Raw genomic sequence first — 27,365 nt, forward strand, 5'->3', positions numbered from 1 at the left:
TAGCTTGCACTTCAGGACCGATTGTCCTACAGCGCAGTTTGGATTCGGGGTCTTTTAACTTCTCTGCACCCTTTAGGAGCAGAGGCTAGAAGCTCATTTTGCTCTTCTTCCCCCCCCTCCCCCTCCTCAAATTACCATCCTAATATTTTAAGATCTTCTTTTCTCGCCTTTCATTCATTCATTTATTTGTTTATTTATTTTTGAGGGGACTGGATTATGTTTTGGATGGGCTCCTATCCAGGCACCTTGTTCCTCGTTTCCTTCTTCCACTTCAGCTATCCTTGGTGAGTAACGAGAGTTCCTTCCTTTGCGATGATGTAGCAAGACAGGCCCATGGGACGCTGCCGTGCAGGATCAAAGGCACCCTCACCTTGCTCTCTGAGCAACCACCACCCCTTTCCTATTTCCCTCGGGTCGCTAAAGGGTGTTTTAGGCTTGTGGAACCTGACCTCACCCGGAGGCACATCCTACAGACCCCCCCAGAGGACTGCTTGGAGAGATCATTGGGAATCTCAGAGAAGCCACTTTGCAAGGTATCGCATCCAATTTGCAAGATGAACTTATCGCAGAAGAGCAGGGGTTCCTCTGTCTGAAGGTTCCCAAGCTACGAAGCTTTGCTCTATCCTTTCCTTGCATTCTGTGTCTCCTTTATGTTCCTAACCAGCAATTCAGCTGCTGCCTCCAAGATTATGGTTGCATTGATTTAGCTGGTTGAAATCACAGCTTTCGGCTTGACAGTTCAGTAATGAGGGAATAGCAAGGGTTTTAAAGAAGAAGAAAGTGTCAAAAGGGAACATTCGGCCTCGTTTTTTTAACATCACAACTCGTTAAGATATTCCAATTGGCTCCCTGCAGCAGTCAAAAAAAGTCAACCGTTCTCAGATAAACTAGCAATCAATTCAATTGGACCGTTCTGCTGCGTAGTCTATGTTTTTCGTTGTTCAGCCTGAAATGTTTTGTACTGGTGAGACTCATGAAACTTTAGTGAATGCCTTTGAAATTGTCTGCTTTTAAAAAAGAAATTTGGAAAGGATATCACAGAAGCAAATACCCAGCGTTCGTGAGATAATAGGCAATGCATTATCTTTTACTGCGTCTCTGTTAATTTGTTTAAGTTCAGGCACATCTTTAGGTTACATGGAATTTACCATCAGGCAGAATTAATTCCGACAACAGGAATTCCTCCAATCACCTGATCTTGCTTGGCATCCTCTTGTCTCAGTGGAACAAAGTTGTCTGAGAGGATTCTGTGCTTGATAGACTCTGTGCTTGCCATGCTACCAGCAAGCTAAATTTTTGCACCCTGTTGAAATCTGGGGCTAAGTTTAACCAAGTTCAGTGCTGCTTGCGGCATCTTTTCAGAGAGTCTAACTCAACTGGGATTCCAGTATGCTGCGAGTGTAAAAATAACCAAGTTGTGCTGGATGGGGAATAGATTTCTCGTATCATTCCCCATTGCTCTTAATAAGGACTAACAGAGGGATAATTAAATCTGGAGAAATTGGCTAGGGAGCCCTAACTAAAACCCAGAGAGGGTTAGACTTTTGCAGTAGTGACTCTTTAATGTTCAGAGGAGAGATTCTAGTGCGGGGGAACAGGAGGAAGTTGTATCGAAATCTTGAGTTTATATTCCACCCCCACCAATACGATTTGCTTTTGGGATGTTAACAGCAGAAGTGCAAAAGAATCAAGCACATGAACAAGTCGTTCAGGCTTGTTGAAATGTTTGAAACCCTCTCATGGTTAAGCCAAAGATGTCTCAGTGGAATGGGAAATAGGGTTGGGGAGCAGTGTTGTGTGTGTGTATCCTAAGGTTAAAAACTTCTGCCAGGAGAAAGGAAAGCCTTAGAGAGGTCTAAGAGCCTTCAACAAGAGCATTCCTCTTAAGGGGTTGAGGATAATCTACAATTTTTCCTCGTGGCTCCCCGCTTCTCCCTTCTAACATCATACCCGGTGGTCCTGTGTCGACAGGTCTGGCGGCAAAATGGGGCCACCCACAATTAAAGCAATTGTTTCTGTGCATCTGCATTCCAGATTGGCAGTGGTGGAGCATTAATTTAAAAAATAAACGTTAAATAGCTCCCAAGAACCACAGTCCAGCGGGTGAGGTAGTGGTGGAAATGTTTGTGAGTGAGAGAGAGTAAGAAAGAGAGAGATCAAAATCTTAATAACTTATGTTATTCTGGAAGGATGCAGGGACCAGGGTCAGGATTTGTGCGTGGTGAGGCTGGTATATATATTTTAAGGGCCCTAACCACTTTAAAACTTTCCCAAAGGGAAGGGAAAGTGCTTTCTTCTGTCTAAATTTAATCGTCCTTCCAAAGTGTCTTGAGATGAGAAGGAGGTACAGCTCCAGCTGCTTAAAGTTTGCTAGACGGAGGATTGAAACGTGGGAATACGAGATGCACATTCCCAAACCTCCGTTCTCCCCTCTCTGGACTCTGTCATGTACACCATAGGGAGGAATATCCCTGTGTATGGACCATCACTCAGATTAGGTTCAGGACTTGATGAACCTCTTGCTACTTGCCTAGTGCCAAACTTCAGCATCCAGCATTACAGAGCAAACTGTGCTATAGCACTCGACCGCCAGGTTCATTTGTTGCCTCCAAACTCCACAGCTACTGAGCTGTTTATTAGTTAAAATGCTTCTGGCTCCAGGCTCAGAACAGAATCAACACACTAGTGCAAATAAGGGCCACCGTTTTATTAATCTTGATAATAGAACCCGCAATTAAACACCATCAGGTGCAATTCCAAACCCTCCAAGTGTCCCTATATTCCAGGGACAGTCCCGGATTTACAAAAGCTGCCCCAGTTTCTGATTTGATCCTGAAATGTCCCGCTTTACCTTAGGATGTCTTTATTTTCATCGGAGAAATGTTGGAGGGTTTGGAGTTATGCGACCCGATCCCCCAAGCCAAGGATATAAATAACTTTACAATTTTCAGAAGACCTCTCAAGGCAGCCCTATATAGGGAAATTTTCTAATTTTTTTGGGGGGGTGGGAGGGTGTTGAAAGCTGTCTGGAGTGGCTGAGGGAACCCAGTCAGATGGATGGGGTAAAAATAATAAAACTATTATTAATATGGAATAAGACATCCCTATTTTCATCGGAGAAATGTTGGAAGGCATGCAGTTCATCTGAAGTTGCTTTATACATGGAATGGTAATCACTGTTTTTATATACGTACTCGTTTTGTATATGGGTTGGGGTCGTCCCCCCCGGTATTGGGAAATTGCCTCAAGATGCTTCCTAAGGAAGCTATTCATAAACGAAACAATGAATACAAATTCAAACAATCATACAAAATCACCCAAGTACCAACTCTCCTCCTTACTTCCCGAGTCTCTGTGGGCAATTATCTTCTTATCTGCCCTAATCCCAGGGGTCGGCAACCTAAGGCCTGGGGGCTGGATCCGGCCCAATCGCCTTCTCAGTCTGGCCCGCAGATGGTCTGGGAATCAGCGTGTTTTTACATGAGTAAAATGTGACCTTTTATTTAAAATGCATCTCTGGGTTAAATGTGGGGCCTTCCTGGTGTTTTTACATGAGTAGAATGTGTGCTTTTATTTAAAATGCATCTCTGGGTTATTTGTGGGGCATAGGAATTCATTCATTTCCCCCCAAAAATATAGTCCGGCCCCCCACAAGGTGTGAGGGACAGTGGACTGGCCCATGACTGAAAAGGTTGGCTGACCCCTGGACATAACCCAACAATTTCAGGGTGACACAAATTAGTGCAGATAATCTGCGGAACACCTGATCCTGACAGCTCCTAGCCACCCTTCTTAAGGTGTCGTGAGGGAGTCCTGCCCTTATCAAAGCCACCAAATCTGCTCACCATGAGAGTCTAGTCTATGGAAACCCAACTAAGTGATGCTCCATTGATGGTCTCCATCTGCTTGGCCAGATATGGACATAATTTAGATCAGAAACTTCTGGGTGATTTGTAGTAAATCGTCGCAACGCAGACCCTTCAAGTGTCCCTATTTTCCAGAGACAGTCCCAGATTTACAGAAGCCATCCCGGTTTCTGATTTGATCCAGGAATGTCCCACTTTTCCTTAGGGCACCCCTATTTTGATTGGAGAAATGTTGGAGGGTATGGAGGTGTAATAATAATTTATTATTTACACCCTGCCCATCTGGCTGGGTTTCCCCAGCCACTCTGGGCGGCTGCCAACAGAATATTAAAAACGCAATAAAACATCAAACATTAAAAACTTCCCTAAACAGGACTGCCTTCAGATGTCTTCTAAAAGTCAGATAGCTGTTTATTTCCTTGATGGGAGGGCGTTTCACAGGGCAGGCGCCACTACCGAGAAGGCCCTCTGCCTGGTTCCCTGTAACCTCACTTCTCGCAGGGAGGTAACTGCCAGAAGACAGCCAAGGAGATAAGTAACTATAAGTAACTATACAACCTTTAGAAGACACCTGAAGGCAGCTCTGTATAGGGAAGATTTTTTTTAATGTTTAATGTTTTATTATGTTTTTATATATGTTGGAAGCTGCCCCGAGTGGCTGGGGCAGTCAGATGGGTGAGGTGAAAATATAATCATAATCATATGCATTGACCCTGATTTTAGCTTCAGCTGCCTGCGACTCTTATTACTAGGATGAAAACCAACAATGCAGAATATCTGCTAGCCAGTACTATTTTTTATAGAAAAAGAGGTAATGGAACTTACCATGAACACCTCTCTTGTTCTCTTAGAATGGCAATGGTGCCTATCTGAAAGTTGCTAGAACTGACATCCAATGAGTTCTGGCTGAAAAGAGCCCTAATGCTAGCGATAGATATAATTGGGAAATATTCATCTGCAAGGTTTGTTGGGATGGTATTCTCTTCATCCGTGAGGTATCTATGGCTCTATGCCTCTTTATCTCAGGTCTACCAAGACATCAATAGGCAAATGCTGGTCTGCTATATAAGCTTTCACTGAAGAGATGATTCATCAGTTAAAATCTCAGTCCGTTTCGGGGAAAGAACGAGCTTTTCCGTACCTTTCCCATTGATATATGGGAACAAGGATGTGGGTGGTGCTGTGGTCTAAACCACTGAGCCTCTTTGGCTTGCTGATCAGAAGGTCAGCGGTTCAAAATCCCATGATGGGGTGAGATCCTGTTGCTTTGTCCCAGCTCCTGCCAGTCTAGCAGTTTGAAAGCACGCCAGTGCAAGTAGATAAATAGGTACCACTGTGGCAAGAAGGCAAACGGCATTTCCATGCGCTCTGGTTTCCGTCACAGTGTCCTTTTGCACCAATAGCATTTTAGTCCTGCTGGCTATATGACCCAGAAAGCTGTCTGTGGACAAACGCCGGCTCCCTCGGCCTGAAAGCGAGATGAGTGCTGCACCCCCATAGTCGCTTTTGACTGGACTTAACCGTCCAGGGCTCCTTTACATTTTACAAGGAAATCAGCAAATTCTACAGGAGCACTGAGAATAAGGTTGAAGGAAAATTAGGATGCTTCTTGAATAATGTTTTCTAAGCACCCAATCGCGCCAGAAGTGATTTCTGTGACGGTGGGTTTTTTTGTGTGTGTCATGAGAACAAGTTGTACGCCCAGCTTGCGCAACTGGAAAGTTGTGTTTCATGAGATTGTAAGGCAACAGATTGTTTAAATGACCCCTTCACTCATGGCTATGCATATATCCATAAATAGGATGCGCATTTGTAGGATATTGGAGTAATTACTAAAGGAGAGAGAGTAGCCCATTCTGTAGTCTTCATGGCGCATTTCCTGTTGCTCTTCTTAATATGATGATTTCTCATTTTGATTGGTTTTGTTGCTTTATATGTAATTTGTGTATTCTAACCCATGGATTGTGCTTGACCTGGGACATACTGTGCTGAAGAGCAAGCTAACAATATGCCACAATACTACAACTAATAGCAATAATAATTGGCTCAAGAAATGAAGTGGTAATTTTTGGAAGCAACCCACATTGCTTTTAGAGGTTTTACTTTCAGACGACACCTTGGCCCTTAAAAAGTGATTTATTAATATGCACATACCATCCTCTTTAGATTGCAAATTAAAATTTAATATGCTGTGGCTCTGCCAGCGGCAAGTATTCCTGAAGTCCAGTAATATTTCCTCGGCTATTGTTTCCCCCCCAAAATCTGATAGAGTTCTCCTCTGAGTATAATCCAGAAGATCTGCAACTCAGCCAAGCAGAAATAAAATTCAAAAGATTCAGGGCCAATGAAAATAATGTTTTGACTGTCTGTTATCACTAAAAAGTCATTGCAACATAATAATTGGCTTGCTGGATCAGGCCAGAGAAGAAGATACACATTCAGTTAAACAGTTAGTTAAACAATAAATGGATGAAAAGCAGGGTTTAAGCAGTAAAAAAACTAAAACAACTTTTAAAAATTTGACGGCTCTATTTCATATCCTAGCTTCAAGGCCATTCGGGTATTTACCGGTAATCCCATCGTCTTGAAGAAGAGGATCAGGGTGGCCTGCTTCTTTAGCTTAGAGTCTGCTTAGTTCGCCCAATTGGGAGTCTGTGGCTGTCCGGCTCACTCCGTGGCAAGTGGTAAATTGAAACTGGCTCTAAAAAAGAAATAACCACAACTTCTATTGTTAAAGGGAACATCTCCACACATAGGTGCTTATTTTGCGCCAGCGATTAATCTGTCCCCTTGTGTGCTGGCCGGTAAACCTGAATTTGTGTGCTCTGTCTTTTCTCTTTCCTTGACGACTGCCCTTGCCTTTGAAGGGAGATAAAGCCGGTCTGCTAAGAAGTGATTGCTTCAAAGGTTTGCTACAAAAACGAATGTGAAGGTGCTTTAATAGAAATATTTCCATCGTAGTCTTTCCTGATAAAGGATGGAACTTGAATGCAGCAACCTTTGCTCTTTCCTGCACGGCACAAGCAGTCAAATCAAAAAGCATCGTTTCACCTTTTGTCCAAACTGGCAAACTGGTCCCGGTTTCAGATCAAGCCAGGAGCTCAAACCAATTGTGGTTTTAATATCCTGGCTTGGTTCCTAAACTGGGAACCGGTTGTTCAGTTTGGACGAAAATGGGAAGTTTTAGAGGCTTCCTGATTTGATTGCTCATATTGTGTAGGGAGGGGCAAAGGTGTGTGCTACACAACATGGAAAATGGATACCTCAATTTATTAGGCTGAGATATGGTCATCTGAACGGGGCCATTATGGGAGGGTGATGAAAATCAACAAGGAAGCCTGAGAGATTGGAGGTGGAGAATCACTTGGGGGATAAAAGCATTCTTCTTGGTTTTCACAGTTGGTTCTTGCGGTCTATTCTTTGCATGTCCCACTTGAAGTTTATTTCAGTTTTATGGTGGAGAGATACAAAGCTTTATAAATTCATTATAAACTTACATTTAGGGGTAGCACTGCCTTGCCCGTATCTGCGCTGGGTGAAGGTCTGTTTCCATATCAACAGACGCACCTATTAAGCTAAATGCAACTGCAATAATTGCCCAGATCTTCTGGGGCAGACATTTTCCAGATATACATTTCTGTTCCTTCTTGTCCCATCCACAGTGACTCTTGGGGGGGCTGTTTCCCTTTCTCCTATGCAGTCAAGGAAGGCTTGAAAAGGAGGTCTTGCTGGGGTACAATGATACTATCATCTCTTAAGTTTTGGTAAATCTTTCTACATAGGTGGAACAGCTCAAATTTCACTTGAAAAGCTCAGTTTTTGATACCACATTTCAACAGGAAAAATTGCATTTTCAACATTTTCAGACAATTTTATATTCTATTTTGTTATCTCTACTAAATTGTAAATCTGGGCCACCATCTGATTTCTTACGTGTTTAGTTTCTCACTTAGTTTTCAAGTGTTCAGGCAGCAAATGTCATTTTCATTTGTCATAGGGGCTTTCTAATTTCAGTTCTGTGAAAAGTTCTCTGGTTTCCCTTGAGATCGTATAAATCTTTCGCCTTTTACCAAAGATTTCCATGTTTTAGAAGACATCTGAAGGGAGCCCTGGATTGGGAAGTTTTTAATGTTTGATTTTTTAAATGTTTTTATATGTGTTGAAAGCTGCCCAGAGTGGCTGGGAAAACCCAGCCAGATAGGCAAGTTATAAATCAAATCATCACCACCATCATCTTTCCATCTTTCGTATACAAAGTACAAAATAGAAAGATACGCCTAATAGTTGCAAGGCTGGGGGGGGGGGAGAGAATACAAATCAAATCTATATAAAATCATACTTAAGGTGTCATATCAAGAAATATCTAATACCTGTGGTCTCACACCATGTTGTTAAATACATTTCTAATACCTGAATCGGTCCTCAGACTTTGGCAAGCGTTTTCCCTCTGGCCATGTGTGGTTTCCTCCATTTCGTACAATACCTTTGCAGCCACAAGCCTACTGCCAACCACAATTCCATCCTGTTTTTTCAACCCAAGTGCAAATACTTGACCATCCTTCAACTATCTTTAGGCAATGAATCATGACAGGGAGAGGCTCGCAGCCCCAACGAACCTTCAGCAGTGCCTACTGGGCAACAATGGGCATATGCGCTTGGTTCAGTAAGTGGGACGACCCTCCAAAGGCTGGGCAGGGGTGGCACAGGGGAATTCCAGGCATTCCCTCTCCTTCTCTCCATTGATGATCCCTTTTCCTCCCTTCCAGGTCAGTGAATAATTTCCTGATGACTGGTCCCAAGGTAAGTGCGTTTCCTTTGATCTGTGTCTCTAATTCCAACAAGCCAAGATCTGCTGAAAATCAGGCCTGTTTCCAGCCTCCCAGGTTTGCTAAGGTTTGGGCAGGGGCTCCCTGCACTCTCTGTCTCTTGAGTGCTGAATCTTAAGCACAAAAAGCAAGGAAAGAAGCAGTTTTTCTCTTTTTCTAAAGAGCTCAGGGCAGTATTCCCCGTCCCCCAATTCTTTCTTCCCAACATCCCTGCCCAAGGCAATCCAAAGAGGTTTATGGCTGGGCAGGTTTCAGAGATTTGAATCCAAGTTGCTAAAGTCCAGATTCAACTCTTCTACACCATAGTAGCTGATGACTTGAACCTTACGCATAGTGCTAAGCAGTGCTATTTTTCTAGAAAAAGACGTGCCGGAACTCACCATGAATGCTTCCCTTGTTCTCTTATAATGGCAATGGCACCCACCTGAAAGATGTTGAAAAAAGCCCTGGTGTTAGGGTTACCAGTTTCCTGGCTGGTTTTTGTTATTTTTGTACTGGTCCCTATTCTTGCACCTTTCGTGTATTAGGGACGCGGGTGGCGCTGTGGGTTAAACCACAGAGCCTAGGACTTGCCGATCAGAAGGTCGGCAGTTCAAATCCCCGTGACGGGGTGAGCTCCCGTTGCTCGGTCCCTGCTCCTGCCAACCTAGCAGTTCGAAAGACATCAAAGTGCAAGTAGATAAATAGGTACCACTCCGGCAGGAAGGTAAACGGTGTTTCCGTGCGCTGCTCTGGTTCGCCAGAAGCGGCTTAGTCATGCTGGCCACATGACCCGGAAGCTGTACGCCAGCTCCCTCGGCCAGTAAAGTGAGATGAGCGCCACAACCCCAGAGTTGGTCACGACTGGACCTAATGATCAGGGGTCCCTCTACCTTTACCTTAATGCTAATTTCCATGCTGTGGAATTGCTATCCAGAGAACGCATTGCTCTGCTTTCCTTTGGACCTCACCCTCAGTGAGGCTGAGGGTGGGGGGTCTTGGGAGGGAGGGGGAGCAGCCCAGGACCTCCAGACACTCTTGTTCCCTGGGAAGTTCACTTCCGTGTTGCCAACACAGTGGTTTACCCCGAAGGCGCACTCCATTCTCTCTCGAGACAGACAAATGCCAACAACAGCCGTATTGTGGGGCGTGCGGAAGCATCACCTGATCGAGCCCAGAGATGTCAAGTATAAAATGGAACAGGTCAACATATAAATGCAACCTAGCAAATACTAGACTGGTTCCTTGAGCTAAAAGCCTCATAAGCTTCTTGAGTTGTAGTGGCCTAGCATGGGTGGATCCATTGGGGCAGTTTCCCTGGGGGCAAAATGGTCAGGGGCACAAAATTTCAATACCCGACACTTCCTCAATACTTCTGTTGCTGAGCTCTGTTGAAAAAGGCTTCTCCAGGCAAACCAGGAAGTGACATCTCAAGACAACGATCTCTCTAGTTGCGATCTTCTGGGTGATGTTCCGAGCGCTAGCATTTTGCTACAAAACCCTGCTTAATCTTTCAGATAGAGGAATGAGGGTCAGACAGAGGCAGTTAAAGTCGAACATAGTGGTTGTGGCAGTTAGAGTGAGAGACAGGGATAGAACTGAGAGAGAAGATTGTGACTGTGTGAGATAGTACCACATCTAGTTAAGGGCGCACATTTGAGAAACCGTTCTGAACATATTTAAAACTTGTTTGTTCTTCAATAAACTTCAATCTTCGTTGTTGACTTTATAACCTGACTGAGACTCAGAAGAAACGTGGTTGGTGGCAGCGGAAGAATAAAGCAGTGGTGTACAGGTCAAAAGTCAGTAAAACGACCGGGGGCTCTGAACGAACACCACAAAATTGGGCTCTCCCCACCTGTGTATTCTGCAACAGTGCATTGGCGGTAAATTTATTCTGCTTTTGTTTGTTCTGCGGTGCTTCCACAATGCTTCCACATTATTCCTCTCTGGAGGGGCAATAGCGGAACAAAAACAAAACAAAATACAGTGGTATCTCTGCTTACGTTCACCTCTGGTTACGTATCCTTGCGCAGAAGAGCTCTACATGCCGCACGCATGCACAGATGCGCCAAACCACACCACACGCATGCGCAGAAGCGGCACCTCCAGATAAGCACACCTCGGGATCCGTCCAGAGCTCCATAATGGATCCCCTGTGCAACAGGTGGTACCACTGTAAAGAAACTAGAACATTTGTAGCATAAAAGTCACCAGATTTCTTATGCAATATGCCCTGATTTGGAAGCGAAGCAGTGTGACTCCCCCCAAAAAATGTTTGCAGATGCAAACAGTGTTAAAAGTGGATTGCACGTGACCATTCCTGTAGCATCTTGAGCACAAAAAATCCTGGGCGTATAATAAGAAGGATATTTGAAGGGGCCCTTTGGCTGTAATCCTATGCACACTTACTTAGGAGTAAGCCCCATTGAAGTTGCTCTGCCGGTCCATCTGTTGCAGCAAAAACAAACACAGCTGCCTGCCTTGAAGACTTTGAATAGGGCTTCCTCCACCGATGCTGTTTCATAGAGGAAAACACCATATTGAACTTGGCCCCCTGAAGTAAAAGGAAGGAAGGGAGAGGGGGTGGGGAGTTGGGGAGGGGGCCACACATCTGAAGAGTCTAGATAAAAGTCTGGCTGTACTTGACAGGTTGGCTGTTTGGGGGTTGGGCTGGGAGGTGGATTAAGAAGCTGGGAGAAAGCATGATCCAAGTGGGAAATTAGCAAACGACACAAACGAGAGGCTCTGCAGTTCTCAACAAGGTGGGGTCTGGCTCAGCCATGCAGTTAGCGCATAGACCAGGTCAGAGAAAGCCCAGCACATAGACCAGGTCAGGGAACCTGCAAAAAGAAAACAGGAGCAAACTAACTAAAACACAAAACAAACAAACAAAACACCTATGTGGTAAACGGTGGTGGTGGTGGTGTGGTATTGATCCTGATCCAAAGGGTTCCATATTCTACTGGTCCTTCTTCAGGGAAATTGAGAGAACAGTAATTCAAAGTCCCAATGTGCTGCCAGAGACCCTGTTTTCCAGGGACGGTCCTGGATTTACAGAAGCCATCCCAGTTTCTGATTTGATCCTGGAACGTCCCACTTTTCTTTAGGACGTCCCTATTTTCATCGGAGAAATGTTGGAGGGTATGTGCTGGCCCTTCTGTCTCTTACCCAGAGGAGATAGAACAGGTAGCACATCCAGATTTCGAATTCCTGTTATCTGAAATTCCTGAGGAAGGACCAGTAGGGTCTGATGTGCATTGGCTCAATAAGCCCTTTCCCTCTCTGTCCTGCTGCTTTTTTACTTTTGTTTCCAGGTCAGGCAAAGCAACCTTCTGTGCCAGAACTAGTACACCATAAAATCTTAGAATCATAGAATTGTAGAGTTGGAAAAGACCCCAGGGGTCCTCTGTTCCAACGCCCTGCAATGTACAAATCTCAGCTAAAGCATCCATGACTCTCCAATTTCTTGTACGTTTTCCTCTCCTGTAATTGAGACTTTAATTTCTCTGCCTCATTCTGAGGGCACTTGAGCATTTCCTGGCTTGAAATTTGGGCGGCCGTGGGGTTTTGAGCTTACCTCAGTGTCATGAGTTGGCCAATGTTTAAACATCTCTCCAGCCTCCCTAAACTGACCGCACTGCCTGATCTTAAAAAAAACCCCACAACTTATCTCCCTCCCAACCACAGGAATTTCACACACACACACCCCAACGCTCTCCTCTGCGATTATTATTTTGTTATTAATAATTAAATTTCTCCAGCGCCTTTCATCCGAGGATCACTGGGATGGAGAAAAACTGGGATAAATTTTCAGCACAGCCCTGAAAATTCAACTTCCTTTTTTTCAGTGCAAGGAAAAAAGAAGGCACTCAAGACCTAGTTCAAAGGAAGAAAATCCTCTTGGTAATCTAAAGGAGGAGTAGCAGGCGAGACATTCCGAGAGCCCTGGAATGAGTGGTTTAGGAAGCTGCACTTTCTCATTTTAGTACTTTATATTCAGATCATGCACTGTTTCGCCTTTTCAGCTTCTAATGGAATTGTTTTTCGAATTCGTTGCTTACTGGTTGCATGTTAAATATGGAAGGTGTCACCAAATTCACTGCACAATCTTATCTCTGTCGACTCGAACCCTGGACACAGTCAGACAAGTCTCCTGGACTTGAGCACATAGCCACTCACTTCCTGGGCCTTCCAGGAAACAATGATGCTAAGTCCCATTTTGCTGCAGAGGATACAAATAGGGTTTCCTTTGTCAGGCAAGGATTGAACTCTTAGAGGGAGGTTTTGAAGCCATGGCAATCTCTGCATGTCCCCTTGTGGAAGCTCCTCTTTTGCCCTTGCCCTTTTCTCCCTGCAGGCATACCTCATCTATTCCAGCAGTGTTGCGGCCGGCGCACAGAGTGGGATTGAGGAATGCAAGTTCCAGTTTGCTTGGGATCGCTGGAACTGCCCAGAGAGAGCTTTGCAACTCTCCAGCCACGGAGGACTGCGTAGTGGTAAGAAAATGTCAGGAGGGTTGGCCGGGCCTTCCTGAGACATTGCCTGCCTGAAGGGTAAAAGGTAAAGGGACCCCTGACCATTAGGTCGAGTCATGACCGACTCTGGGGTTGCAGTGCTCATCTCGCTTTATTGGCCGAGGGAGCCGGCGTACAGCTTCCGGGGCATGTGGCCAGCATGACTAAGCCACTTCTGGCGAACCAGAGCAGCGCACGGAAATGCCATTTACCTTCCCGCAGGAGCGGTACCTATTTATCTACTTGCACTTTAGACGAGCTTTCGAACTGCTAGGTTGGCAGGAGCAGGGACCGAGCAACGGGAGCTCACCCCGTTGCGGCGATTCAAACCGCCAACCTTCTGATCGACAAGTCCTAGGCTCTGCGGTTTAACCCACAGCGCCACCAACTAACAATTTGCTGCCAGTTCATGGCACCCAGGAAGCTGCCTTGCTTAGTCTAAAGATAGGAACGGCCCCATAGGAGCTGTTAAGGGGATTTAAGGATGCTTTTAACTGCCAATTTTCCAGAGTTTATGTGCCCTTTTAAAGACGCAGTCACCCAAGGAAGAAGCTTTTATCATCTCACAACCATCACCCACATAATCTAGTTCCCTGGCAATTAATCTATCTATTACACAACAGGGGAGCCGAGGAGAAAAAGCTAAGGCCGACTGCTGCTTTAGCCAAATATGGTTACGCAGTGCTTTTCTTCCTGGGGGTACGCAATACCCCTTAACATTTTGTGAATCTAATGGAGAAGAAACAATTTTTTTATTTAAAAAAATAGTTTCTTCTCTAGCACGGTGAATTGTCAGTTCGGTTGAATAGCATGGTGATTGGCCGGTTTCGTTGTTACCACCTCTGATTCTTGTTACCACCTTCATTTCCTTTCCCGGTGTTTCCTGAGTCGCATATGGAAGCGAGCATCAGGGGTCAGCAAACTTTTTCAGCAGGGGGCCAGTCCACTGTCCCTCAGACCTTGTGCGGGCCGGACTATATTTTGAAGGGGAAAAAATGAACGAATTCTTATGCCCCACAAGTAACCCAGAGATGCATTTTAAATAAAAGGACATGTTCTACTCATGTACAAACATGCTGATTCCCGGACCGTCCGTGGGCCTGATTTGGAAGGCGATTGGGCCAGATCTGGCCCCCGGGCCTTAGTTTGTCTACCCATGGTTTAATGTGTGAAGCTGTGTGGAATGTGGACGTGTGGTGTTTTATTGATGAAAGTTTGGCCTCATTGAGTGTCAGTCTTTCAATATGAGTAATGCATATTCTTTGTACTTTTGTCCATTTACTGTATTCATTTCCCTCAATTTGAACTATAAAATGGTGATTTTCTTGAGTCAAAATGAGAGTACCCCTAAACGTTGTTTTTTTTTAAGAAGATGAAATATACTCAGAGTCGCAAAGTGATTTCATGCTCTTTATTCAGCTCATAGTGGTGAGGAGGAATGAAAGAAAGTCCCCTCAAGGTATCTGCTTTATATACATTATTTACACAATGGGCTGCACATGATTGGCTAATTCCGGAATTCTACTGTAAGCCAATCAGGTTGTGGATTCACTTCTATCTGGAGCATGATTGGGTAGTTCCTGCCAACCAATCATACTGCTGCATTGTTCTAGGACCAATCAGACTGCTGCATTCTGAATCCTATTGTTCTAGGACCAATCAGGCTGCTGCCTTTTGGATCCTATTGTTCTAGGGCCAATCAGACTGCTGCAGTTTGGATCCTATTCAACCCAGTACATAACACCCCTCCCCTCTAAGTTCCAGTCCTGCCCGGGAGGTCGCATTCATAGTCCTCGAGGTACGCCGGCGGCCTACGTGTGCGTTGCGGCCTGGGGTGTTCCCTGGTCCGGGGTTCAGGTTCTGGCTCGTGTTCCAAGGATGCTGGCTGTGATGGGGCTGTTTGGTCTGCCGCAACCGGCTCACTCAGTCGTGGTTCTGGTTCCAGTGTCCTTTTGGCCTCGCAGGTCCTCTCTGTATTTAATGATTCTGCCTCTCCTGCTGGCCCCTCGTGCTCTATGGGCCTCACTGCCCCTCTGTTTCCTTGGGATTCCTCTGCCCTTTCCTCTTCCTGGTTTTCTCCTGGGAATCGTCGCCGTATCTGGTCGCAGTGGCGGCGCCAGCATTGCCCCCCATCCGTTAGCACCTCATACGACACGGGGCCAGTGACCCTGGTGACTGTGGCGGGTACCCATGCTGGGCCTGCCCCAAAATTCTTTGCGTACACTGGGTCCTGAGCCTCGAAGGTCCGGGGGTTCTTGCCTTCCCCCACCACTGCCTCATCCTGAGCTCTATCGGGGTGAAGGCGGTCCAATCTGATTGCAAGGCGCCGACCCATTAGTAGTTCAGCGGGGCTCCGGCCAGTCGTTGAGCTGGGGGTGCTGTGCTGTGCTAGAAGGAATGTGGCAAGGCGGTACTCCCAATCCCCTTGTGTCATACGGCGAAGGGTGTCCTTGGTGGTCCGCACCATGCGTTCTGCTTGGCCGTTGGTGGCAGGGTGGAATGGCGCCGAACGGATGTGGCGGATGGCGTTCTGCGTTGTGAAGGTTTGGAATTCTCCTGACGTAAATGCAGTCCCGTTGTCTGAGACAAGAGTGTCAGGGAGCCCGTGGGTTGCAAACAGCCTGCGTAGTACCCGGATGGCTGCGGACGTAGAAGTGGACGGTACCAGTGCGACTTCCAGCCATTTGGTGTAGGAGTCCACCACTATGAAGAATGTTTTCCCCTGAAAGGGGCCAGCGAAGTCCACATGCAGGCGTGACCATGGTGCTCGGGCGGACTCCCAGGACTGGACTGGGGCCCTTGGGGGATCTGGGCGGGATTCTTGGCAGGCCTGGCAGTGTTTGACCCAGGCCTCTATCTCTCCATCGATCCCTGGCCACCACACATAACTCCTGGCAAGGGCCTTCATTCTTACTACCCCTGGGTGTGTCTCGTGTAGGGCTGTGAGGACCCTTTTGCGGAGGGGCTGGGGAACAACGACCCTGCTTCCCCATAACAGGCACCCCTTGTGGGCCGACAGTTCATGTTTGCGGGTTGTGTAGCCGGCGAATTCTGGCCCGGGGCTGCTGCTGGGCCATCCCCTCCACACCCAGTCCAGGACCCGGGAGATGACCCTATCTTTCTTGGAATGGTGTGCAACTTCTTGTGCCTGAATGGGGCGGTCAGGAAGCAGCTCCAGGCTCATAACCTCTTGTGCAGGTGCTGGGTCGGGGCCTGTTTCCGGTAGTGGTAGCCTGCTGAGGGCGTCCGCATGGCCCATCGCCTTCCCCGGACGGTGAATCAGTGCATACTGGTAGCTGGCAAGGAAAATTGACCACCTGAGGACACGAGGAGACAGCACTTGGGGGGTCTGCTTTTCAGGGGCAAACAAGCCAAGCAACGGCTTGTGGTCAGTCACCACGGTGAAGGGCCGCCCGTACAAGAAATCATGGAATTTTTTTACTCCCTTCACAATTGCCAGACCCTCCTTGTCGATTTGCGAGTAGTTCCGCTCGGTTGCGTTGAGTGTCTGGGAAAAGTATGCCACTGGTACCTCTCTTCCATCCGGGAGTTGGTGTCCCAGGACAGCGCCAATTCCATAGGGCGAGGCGTCGCATGCTAGCACCACCGGCAGCCTCTCGTCGAAGTGTGCCAAGACCGAGTTTGAGACAAGCAAGTCCTTGACTGCCTGGAATGCGGCCTCCTGGCGCTGGCCCCACACCCAAGGGGCCCGCTTGTCCAGGAGTCTGTGTAGGGGCTCCGCTACCGCCGCCTTGTGGGGAAGGAAGGAATGGTAAAAGTTCAATAGTCCCAAGAAGGCCTGAAGTTCAGTCTTGTTCTTGGGTGCTGGGGCATCACAAATGGCCCGTACCTTGTCCCCAGTCGGGTGGACCCCTTCTGCGTCCACCATAAATCCCAGAAAGTCCACCTGAGGCACTCCTAGTAGACATTTTTCCCGCTTCACCTTGAGACCCGCCGTCTGGAAACGGTGCAGAACAGTGCGGAGGCGGTCCTCAAACTCCTCTGGTGTGGGCCCGGCAATCAACACATCATCGAAGAAGGGGGTGACGCCAGGAATCCCTTTAAGTAGAGAGTCCATTAGATTCTGGAATATGCCTGGTGCCACGCTGATACCGAATTGCAGCCGCTTTACCCTGAATGCTCCTCTGTGCGTCACAATCGTCTGTGCCTCTGCTGTGGCCTCATCTACTGGCAGCTGTTGATATGCTTGGGCCAAATCCAGCTTGCCAAAAATTTTCGACCCAGCCAGGGTGGCAAGAACATGGCTGACCACTGGCACTGGGTATGCATGGGCCGTAAGGGCCTTGTTTATGGTACATTTGTAGTCTGCGCAGATGCGGACCGAACCATTAGGCTTGACGGGTGTGACAATTGGGGTTTCCCAGGGGGCATTAGGCACCGGCTCCAGCACTCCTTGCTCCACAAGCCGGTCCAATTCCTCGTCTATACGGGGTTTCAGGGCGAACGGGACCCGGCGGGCCTTGAGCCTGACCGGTCGTACTGTGGGGTCAAGCTGTAGAGCAATGGGGGGGCCCGTATACTGTCCCAATTTCCCATCAAAAACCCCCGGAAATTCCTTGCATATGGCGTCCACGTCCACTTGTAAGCTAGTGTGGTTCACCCCGGTGACGGCTAGCCCCAGTGGTCCAAACCATGCCAATCCCAGTAAGCTAATGTAGGGGCCCTTGACCACCAGCAATTCCAGTTGCCGCGTCCGCCCTCGGTATTGCACCCTGAAGGTCCCCACCCCCATTGTGGGGACCTTACGTTTCTGGAAGTCCCGGAGGGTGAATGGGGCCGGCCTGAGTTTGGGACCCCCAGTAGGACAGAGTTTCCTTAAGGTCCTTGCCGAGATTATGGATAGAGTTGAACCCGTGTCAAGCTCCATGCGGCATGGGGCCCCCTCTATCTGTACGTCAACATAAATTTTCTCTACGTTGGGGTGGGGCAACTGGTATACCTGGAAGTCCGTGAGCTCAGTCGAGTTGCCTTGGTGCATTGGGCCCTGGGACCTGGGGCTCTTGGATTGGTCATCTGATGCCTGGCGTCGGGTGAGCCGAGCCCGACACACCCGGGCGATGTGTCCCGATTTTCTGCACTGCCTGCACTCTGCGTTGCGGAAACGGCAGGTCCTCCTCTCGTGACTTTCTCCGCAGCTTGCGCAGTTCCCTCCTTCTCGTCGAGGCAGCTGTGGTATGTGGGCTGCTTGAGTGCGCTGCTGTACTCGGTGCACCTCCTCCCTGTTGGATCCTGAGTCGTCGGTGAGGTCTTCATGGTGGACCCTCGGTTGGGATGGCTGGCTCGGCCGTGCCTCTTGCGTCGACCTCTCGGCAGCTTCCGTTGCCAGGGCCTCCTCCAGAGCGACCTGGAACGTTAGGTCCTTCTTAGCGTAGAGGCGTCGTTGCAGCTTCTCATCCCTCAGGCCACCGACGAGGCGGTCACGAAGCATGTTCTCCAGTTCTGAGAAGTTGCAGAACCGGGCGGCTTGGCGGAGAGAGGTCACAAACCCAGTTATGGTTTCCCCAGGGGCTTGCCGCTTTGCGTAGAAGGCATTTCGACGAGCCACCACTGAGGGCTGCGGCGAAAAGTGCCCCTTCAGCTGTTCCATTATTGTTTTGTATGGAACAGTAGCGACGTCTTCAGGCGCAAGGAGAGCCCGGGCGATTTCAAACGTCTCCTCTCCGCAGACGCTGAAGAATATTGCCCTCTTCTTGGCGTCTTCTTCATCGGTGACCCCTTTGGCTTCTAGGAGGAAGGTGAAACGGGAGGCGTATGCTTCCCAGTCTCCAGATGCTGGGTTGAACGGCGAAAAGCTGCTGTTGGTTGCCATTCTGAGTTCCTTGTGTCCCGGAGCTGAAGCCTGGATACACGGTGCGAGGCAGCGATGCGGCAGGTGGCGGTGCTGCGGTGCTATGTGTGGCAGTCAGCTCAGCGGGATCCCATCCTCGTCGCCAGTGAAATATACTCAGAGTCGCAAAGTGATTTCATGCTCTTTATTCAGCTCATAGTGGTGAGGAGGAATGAAAGAAAGTCCCCTCAAGGTATCTGCTTTATATACATTATTTACACAATGGGCTGCACATGATTGGCTAATTCCGGAATTCTACTGTAAGCCAATCAGGTTGTGGATTCACTTCTATCTGGAGCATGATTGGGTAGTTCCTGCCAACCAATCATACTGCTGCATTGTTCTAGGACCAATCAGACTGCTGCATTCTGAATCCTATTGTTCTAGGACCAATCAGGCTGCTGCCTTTTGGATCCTATTGTTCTAGGGCCAATCAGACTGCTGCAGTTTGGATCCTATTCAACCCAGTACATAACAGAAGAAAAGCACTCTGGTTACCAAATCTGGCTGCTATGCTTATCTTTGCACATCTGTACCTCCAGCTGTGACCCATCAGTGGCACTGCCATTCAAGAGAAATGTAGAGAACCAAAAGCCAGACAATACGCTCTGTGTATTGTTTTCTCTAACAGGTTTGGTTTTTTGAGTGCAATCTACATGGCTTCAAGGGACGTGGGTGGCGCTGTGGGTTAAACCACAGAGCCTAGGACTTGCTGATCAGAAGGTCGGCGGTTCGAATCCCCGCAATGGGGTGAGCTCCCGTTGCTCGGTACCTGCTCCTGGCAAGGAAAGAAGGAGCCAGACCCTTCCCCGCCAATTATTTGTACAACCCTGAAGCAACTAGATATTTATTTGCATTTAACCCACACTTACAATGCAGTGGGAAAAGCAGTCACATCACTACATGGCACATCAGTGATCCTGAGTAGTTTAGGTGACTGTTCTTTCTGCTATCAGAGGCAAAAGATTTCAGCCTTCGTGTTAGGGGCAGGATGGCAGAGGAGAGATCTATAAGTCCACTCCCTCCCATGGCTGTCTTTGACATTAGTAGGAGTTAACTCTCCTGTTTTTAATCTAGGCAGTTCTTAGCAGACTGGTCCCCCCAAAAAATCAATAATAGCATCAGTTCATGTTATTTAGTAGAATGTTGTCTACCTTTCGTTTCTGCTGGATGAAGAGCCCTAAGTTGTTCTTCGCCATTTCTAAACAGAAGGTTGCTGTTCAGTTTATATTATTATTGTTGTTGTTGTTGTTGTTGTTGTTGTTGTTGTTGTTATTTTTTTCAATTCATTATGGATCATTTCCCAATGATCTTTTACCCTTTTACAATTCCATGTTTCCATTCAGCCTTTCTGATCATGGATGCTCCAAATCCCAGGAGCTGCTGCTGTACTGTCTTGCACCTCCTTTAGTTTCCTTTTTCCTGTGTCTTTGTTTGACAGCAAACCGAGAAACAGCCTTTGTCCATGCGATCAGCTCCGCTGGAGTCATGTACACACTGACACGCAATTGCAGCCTGGGCGACTTTGACAATTGTGGATGCGATGATTCACGCAACGGGCAACTTGGTAAGGACTCTTGTGTAGGGTTGCCATATTTCAAAAAGTAAAAAACCAGGACATCCCAAAAGTTGTGAAGCTTTTTCGACTGACTTGCCTAAGATCCAGGACAAAGTGCTGCCTTTTGGACCCGCCCCCCCCCCCATCACTTCTGCCTTTGAAATCCAAGTCGTGTCTGGAAAAATCCGGATGTATGGCCACCCTACTCTTGTGACCATTCTTATTGCAAGAGAAGCAAAACTGCCAATCCAAACATAACATTTCTTGCCCTTCTCTACGTCCTCACTTTATTAGAATCATAGATCATAGTTGGAAGGGTCCCTGAGAGTCCTATAATTTATAGATAGCTTTCCCACATGGGGATCAGACCTGTGACCTTGCTGTTATCAGCACCATGCTCTAACCAACTGAGCTAGAAAACTGTGCAGAATTGATTCTCCCCTATCAGTGCTGTGGCAGTTACATAGGACTGCTGCTCCAGAGAAGTGGGCAAACACCCCAGAGGACAGGATCACACTTCAAAACGACCTTGACAGATTAGAGAACTGGGCCAAAACAAACAAGATGAATTTTAACTGGGAGAAATGTAAAGTATTGCACTTGGGCAAAAAAAAATGAGAGGCACAAATACAAGATGGGTGACACCTGGCTTGAGAGCAGTACATGTGAAAAGAATCTAGGAGTCTTGGTTGACCACAAACTTGACATGAGCCAACAGTGTGACGCGGCAGCTAAAAAAGCCAATGCAATTCTGGGCTGCATCAATAGGAGCATAGCATCTAGATCAAGGGAAGTAATAGTGCCACTGTATTCTGCTCTGGTCAGACCTCACCTGGAGTACTGTGTCCAGTTCTGGGCACCACAGTTCAAGAAGGACACTGACAAACTGGAACGTGTCCAGAGGAGGGCAACCAAAATGGTCAAAGGCCTGGAAACGATGCCTTATGAGGAACGGCTAAGGGAGCTGGGCATGTTTAGCCTGGAGAAGAGGAGGTTAAGGGGTGATATGATAGCCATGTTCAAATATATAAAAGGATGTCACATAGAGGAGGGAGAAAGGTTGTTTTCTGCTGCTCCAGAGAAGCGGACACGGAGCAATGGCTCCAAACTACAAGAAAGAAGATTCCACCTAAACATTAGGAAGAACTTCCTGACAGTAAGAGCTGTTCGACAGTGGAATTTGCTGCCAAGGAGTGTGGTGGAGTCTCCTTCTTTGGAGGTCTTTAAGCAGAGGCTTGACAACCATATGTCAGGAGTGCTCTGATGGTGTTTCCTGCTTGGCAGGGGGTTGGACTCGATGGCCCTTGTGGTCTCTTCCAACTCTATGATTCTATTCTATGATTCTATGACTGTAGCTTCAGTATTCTGCAAGAAATGGTGTATTTTCATAGAATCCTAGAGATGGGCGGAGGACCTTGGAGGTGATCTAGTTCAACCTCCTTGTGCAATTCAATGCACTCACTCAGCCAGCTTGAAACAGTCGTGGCTTTTTCCAAAGAATCCCAGGAACTGTGGTTTGTTAAGGGTGCTGAGAGTTTGCGAGGCGTTCCCTAATTCCCCTTGGAAAGATACAATTCCTAGAGTTCCCTGCAAAAAGGGTTTGATTGTTAAACCGCTCTGGGGATTGCAGAATTTGTTATTGCCCCTAAAATAAATCTCGTTATTGAGAATCCAGCTCTTTTCTGGCTGCAGCTGTAACACTCACCATGAGGATGAAAGGACTGAGAGAAGCTCACCTGCCTCTTGACTCCATATATCTGATGACATCTCTCTCTCTCTCTCTCTCTCTCTCCAACAGGAGGACAAGGGTGGCTGTGGGGAGGCTGCAGCGACAACGTGGGCTTTGGGGAGGCCATTTCAAAGCAGTTTGTGGACGCACTTGAGACAGGGCAGGACGCCAGAGCAGCGATGAACCTGCATAACAATGAGGCAGGCAGAAAGGTAACAACACATTTTCCACCTATGGCAAATGAAAAAGGTTGAAGCAGGAGATGGGTATCCTTTAGCCTCCTTCCTGATGAGGTAGCCTCCTCTGGCGCAGCCAATTTAGATGGATGGCTTGATACAGAGAAACACTTTGGCAAATTTCCTGAAGGCTCCAGAATTTAATGTCAGCAGGTTTGCCATTCATAAATTTCTGTCGAAATTGGAAGGAAGACTCTGACCACTGATGGAACAGTTTTCCAAAACAGTTGCAAAGTACCCTTTCAGGTAGAAAATTATGATCCACTTCAGTCAAAAGTCTTCTAGTTCTAGATACTGAACTCACAGGACACAGGTGGCGCTGTGGCCTAAACCACTGAGTCTCTTGGGCTTGCCAATCGGAAGGTTGGCGGTTTGGATCCATGCGACGGAGTGAGCTCCTGTTGCTCTGTCCCAGCTCCTGCCAACCTAGCAGTTCAAAAGTACGCCAGTGCAAGTAGATAAATAGGTACCGCTGTGGTGGGAAGGTAAACAGCGTTTCCATGCGCTCTGGGTTCCGTCACAGTGTCCTGTTGCGCCAGAAGTGGTTTAGTCATGCTGGCCACATGACCCAGAAAGCTGTCTGTGGACAAATGCCGGCTCCCTTGGCCTGAAAGCAAGATGGGCGCCGCAAACCCACAGTTGCCTTTGACTGAACTTAACCGTCCAGGGGTCCTTTACCTTACCTTTTTACTGAACTTGGGCAGGGGGGTGGGGAGTGGCCAGTGCCGGATTTACGTATAAGCTAAATAAGCTATAGCTTAGGGCCCCACTATCTTAGGGGCCCCAAAAAAATTTAAAGGAAAAAAGTGGATGTACATTTCCAAAATATAAGATAAAAAGCAATTGCTTTGATAAAATACATATTTTGTTAAGTGCAAATGGCTTGAGATAACTATTAGGTCCAGAAATGACCATATAGCATATATTCAACACAAAAAAACAGTGACAATTCGTTGTTGACAAAGGGCATATAAAGGGCCCCATTACCTTCAGTGGCTTAGGGCCTCAGAAACCGAAATCCGGCCCTGGGAGTGGCTTCCGGTTCACCTGGCCTTCTTGCATGGCATTCCCTCTTGTCTTTTCCTTCCTCTCTAGGCAGTGAAAGGGACCATGAAGAGGACCTGCAAATGCCACGGAGTATCCGGCAGCTGCACCACGCAGACCTGCTGGCTGCAGCTGCCCGAGTTTCGAGAAGTAGGAACCTACCTGAAGGAGAAATACCACAAAGGCCTGAAGGTCGACTTGCTCCAAGGGGCAGGCAACAGTGCCGCCAGCCGGGGGGCAATTGCCGAAACCTTCAGCTCCATCTCTAAGAAGGAGCTGGTCCACCTGGAGGACTCCCCTGACTACTGCCTGGAGAACAAGACTCTGGGCTTGCTGGGGACGGAGGGCCGGGAGTGCCTGAAGAGGGGCAAGGCTTTGAGCAAGTGGGAGAAGCGCAGCTGTCAGCGTCTGTGTGGGGACTGTGGGCTGGCCGTGGAGGAGCGGCGAGCCGAGATGGTGTCCAGCTGCAACTGCAAGTTCCACTGGTGCTGCGCCGTCCGGTGCGAGCAGTGCCGCAAGCGCGTCACCAAATATTACTGCGTGCGCAAGGAGAAGCGGGAACGTGGTGGGGGCAGCACGGCCTCCCGCAAGCTCAAGAGGAAGCAGCCCTAATACCAGCCCCCTGCCAACCTCCTCCCCCTCAGATTTTTCTTCACTTCTGGATAGTATTTAAGTTAGAACCAACGACCCGGTACAGTGGTACCTTGGTTGCCGAAAGGCTTAGCCGTCGAACGAATCGGCTCCCAAACGCCGCAAACCCAGAAAGAAGTGTTCCGGTTTGCGAACGTTTTCCGGAAGCTGAATGTCCAGCGCGGCTTCCGCTCGGGTGCGGGAAGCTCCTGCAACCAATCGGAAGCTGCGCCTTGGTTTTTGAATGGTTTCGGGAGTCGAACAGACTCCTGGAATGGATTAAGTTCGAGAACCAAGGTACCACTGTAGCTGGGGAAGCCCAACGGGAGGGAGCTCACAGGCATTCCAGCAAAGATGAAGTTTCCAGGCGCCCCTGCAGACAGTTGTCGTGTGTGGTGAAATTTTTCATAGGGGAGCAGTTAGGGCCAGAGGCAACAGTTTGTGAGGGTGTTAGGGTGTGTGTGTGTGAGAGAGAGAGAGAGATTGCACATACATTATGTCCCGCATGTGAGCATCATGCCTCCCTCCCTAAGCTGGGCAGAAGCTTCCTGGACTTTGCAAAGGAGGTGTTAGGCCTCTGCCAGGATGCTGAAACCTGCTGCCTCCTTCCCAAAGCTGGGTGGGCTTTGGGAAGGTGAGGGAATGTCTCTTGGACCCGTCGGAGCATCAGATATCCCTCACTGAGCCAAGCAAAGGCTTCCTGGGCTTTGGGAAGGAGGCAGCAGGCTATAATACTATAATACTCTGATTTACCGGGAACATTTAGGGGACTAGCTTAGTCCACCGACCGCATACCACTGGAGCGGATTTGTTGTTGGACCAAGAATTGGGTTTCTTTTCCAAGTAAGGAAACACATGGTCCTTTGGTGCGACCTCAGAGGCCATCCTACCCTTAACAGAAGCTACTAAACATCCACCCAATCTAGGACTTTTTTTTTTTTACAGTGGTGCCCCGCAAGACGAATGCCTCGCAAGACGAAAAACCCGCTAGACGAAAGGGTTTTCCGTTTTTCGAGGCGCTTCGCAAGACGAATTTCCCTATGGGCTTGCTTTGCAAGACGAAAACGTCTTGTGAGTCTTGCGAGTTTTTTCCCTTCCCCCCCTTTCCCCCCTTTTTCTAAGCCGCTAAGCCGCTAAGCCGCTAATAGCTGCTAAGCCGCTAATAGGGATGCTTCGCAAGACGAAAAAACCGCTAGACGAAGAGACTCGTGGAACGGATTATTTTCGTCTTGCGAGGCACCACTGTATCCAAGATTGCAAGGTAGCAACTCCACATCTGCAGAGCTTGCTTACATAGGCAGGGAAATCCAAGTGTGTTTGAGCCACGTTGCTCTATCTGCTGTCTTCAAGGATAGCTTTCCTCTGTGTCCTTTGCTATTAGCTTTGAACTCCACATTCCAGTACATGCCTGGGATCAGGACCATGCTTCTGTCTACAGGTTTGAGAAAAGCACAGCTACCCACCCACCCACTTTTTTAAAATAAAAAAGTAGAGGTCTTTCTCTCTCTCTGACTTCTGTTGCAGAACCTGATTAGCCCTTTTATTGTGACAGCTGGATCAAGGAGGAGTGAAGTGAGTTAAAAAGAGTTTTATTTCAGGGAAGCCAATTGTGTTGAGAGGCTCCTCAGGAAAAGGGCACTCGTAGGGATCCCTGAACGCTGAAACGAACCTTGAAGGGCCAGGAGGAACAGGAAATATGAGTGGCAGACTACGTTGCACATTCAGGGAGGGAATAGGAACCAGGAACTAGCTGCAGTTGGAAAAGAATGCAGTTCTGAAGTGGAAGGTGAAAGGAGAGACAAACATGGGTGAAAAAGGAAGGATACAGCTTCTGTTTTGAGTGCTCCCTAATGGAAATGCATTTCCATAACTCATAAATTTGCTATAATGTGCCGAAAAGAATAAAAAAAATATGGACATACTGTTCCTTAGAATCAGAAAAAAAAAATCATAATCTCATGGCCTTACCAGGTAATGAGAGTTTGTTCTGTTATGTTTTTTGGCACGATAATTTTACATTCATTGCTCAGTCAATTGTAAGGTCAAGACATCCTCTCCCAGTATAGTTCTTCTGGGGTGAGGATATCACATTTTCACGGCACTCAAGTGATCAAGGCTTTTGTACTTGGAAAATGCTGTTCTTCTCCCAATAGTGCGTTGTAGCTTTTTGCAGCTGTAGTGGGAGCCAAATTTCACTTTGATAGTGGCTTCATTTATGACAATGACACTGAAACAGACAAAGAGAACATGCCTTTTTGCGAACTTTTATGTTCTCAGATCCTATGCACACATGCTCCCTGTGCATGCTGCATTGTTCGTCTAGTGCTTAAAAAAAATCTACTGAAAAGCAGTAAAGCTATTCCATTAGCACCCAACTTTCCCCAAACTAGTACCCTCCATATATTCTGTACTACAACTCCCATCACACCTAGTCAGCATAGCCTATGGTCATGAATGATGGGAGTTGTACTCCAAAACATCTGAAGAGCACTAGCTTGGGAAAGGCTATTCTAAAAATTCCTTTGCTTGCTGTCTGCAGGCTCCTCAGCCAGGGCCGGCCCACCCATAGGACAAGATGGGGAGACTGCCTCGGGCAGCAGGATCCACAGGGAAAGCAGAGCCCAGTGTAGATCCCCCTTGTATGGTGCCAAATTGTATGGGGCTAGACCCCAGCTAGACTCACCCAGCCCCATTTACAAAAAAGACCTGACAGCTCCCTCCCTCCAAGGCTTCCCTCAAACCTATCCATTACAATGTGGCGATAAGATATTTCACGACTTCTTCTTCTTCTTTGGCAATCACTCATAGCCAAGTAAGATGTCTTCCATGAACACAGTTTTAACAGTGAGTCCATAAATGACTCTGGAGGCCAATTCTGGATCCGCACGTCCTTCCACAGTGGGGACATTGGTTTCTGGGCGGGAGCTGATCACGGTGTGGATTTGCCAAGCGTGTCTTCCTCCTAGCACGTTTCTCCCTTGCGTCCTGAGTTCGAGTGTCTTCAAAGCCCATGACACCTTTGGTAAAGGCGGTTCTCCAATTGGAGCACTCGCAGGCCAGTGTTTCCCAGTTAATAGTGTTTATACTACAACTGGTGCTAGACTGAAGATAGCAAAAGTGTAGCTCTGAATT

At 47.7% G+C, this 27,365-nt stretch overlaps 1 protein-coding gene and 1 long non-coding RNA gene across 2 annotated transcripts; one reads left to right on the forward strand and one right to left on the reverse strand.

Moving 5' to 3' along the window:
• WNT8B (Wnt family member 8B) lies at positions 1–27,365 on the forward strand. The gene is made up of 7 exons (XM_079975399.1): positions 1–284; positions 8,633–8,666; positions 13,032–13,170; positions 20,478–20,603; positions 22,393–22,535; positions 23,655–25,180; positions 25,487–27,365. Exons 1-6 carry the CDS (start codon positions 217–219, stop codon positions 24,213–24,215), a joined length of 1,071 nt encoding a protein of 356 aa, XP_079831525.1. The 5' UTR covers positions 1–216; the 3' UTR covers positions 24,216–25,180; positions 25,487–27,365.
• Positions 6,028–8,398, reverse strand: LOC307216212. The gene is made up of 3 exons (XR_013839001.1): positions 8,277–8,398; positions 7,360–7,441; positions 6,028–6,567 (listed from the first exon to the last, which is right to left on the reverse strand). It is a non-coding gene; the product is annotated as an uncharacterized lncRNA (long non-coding RNA).

This window comes from Podarcis cretensis, assembly GCF_951804945.1.
Source record: "Podarcis cretensis genome assembly, chromosome: 5".
In the NCBI taxonomy this organism is placed as follows: Eukaryota; Metazoa; Chordata; class Lepidosauria; order Squamata; family Lacertidae; genus Podarcis; species Podarcis cretensis.

Bases quoted from the DNA above. Each gene is read 5' to 3' on its own strand.
- WNT8B (XM_079975399.1), top strand. From the start codon at position 217: ATGTTTTGGATGGGCTCCTATCCAGGCACCTTGTTCCTCGTTTCCTTC. The intron at 285-8,632 runs GTGAGTAACGAG...CCTCCCTTCCAG, and splicing joins TTCCACTTCAGCTATCCTTG to GTCAGTGAATAATTTCCTGA. The intron at 13,171-20,477 runs GTAAGAAAATGT...TTTGTTTGACAG, and splicing joins CCACGGAGGACTGCGTAGTG to CAAACCGAGAAACAGCCTTT.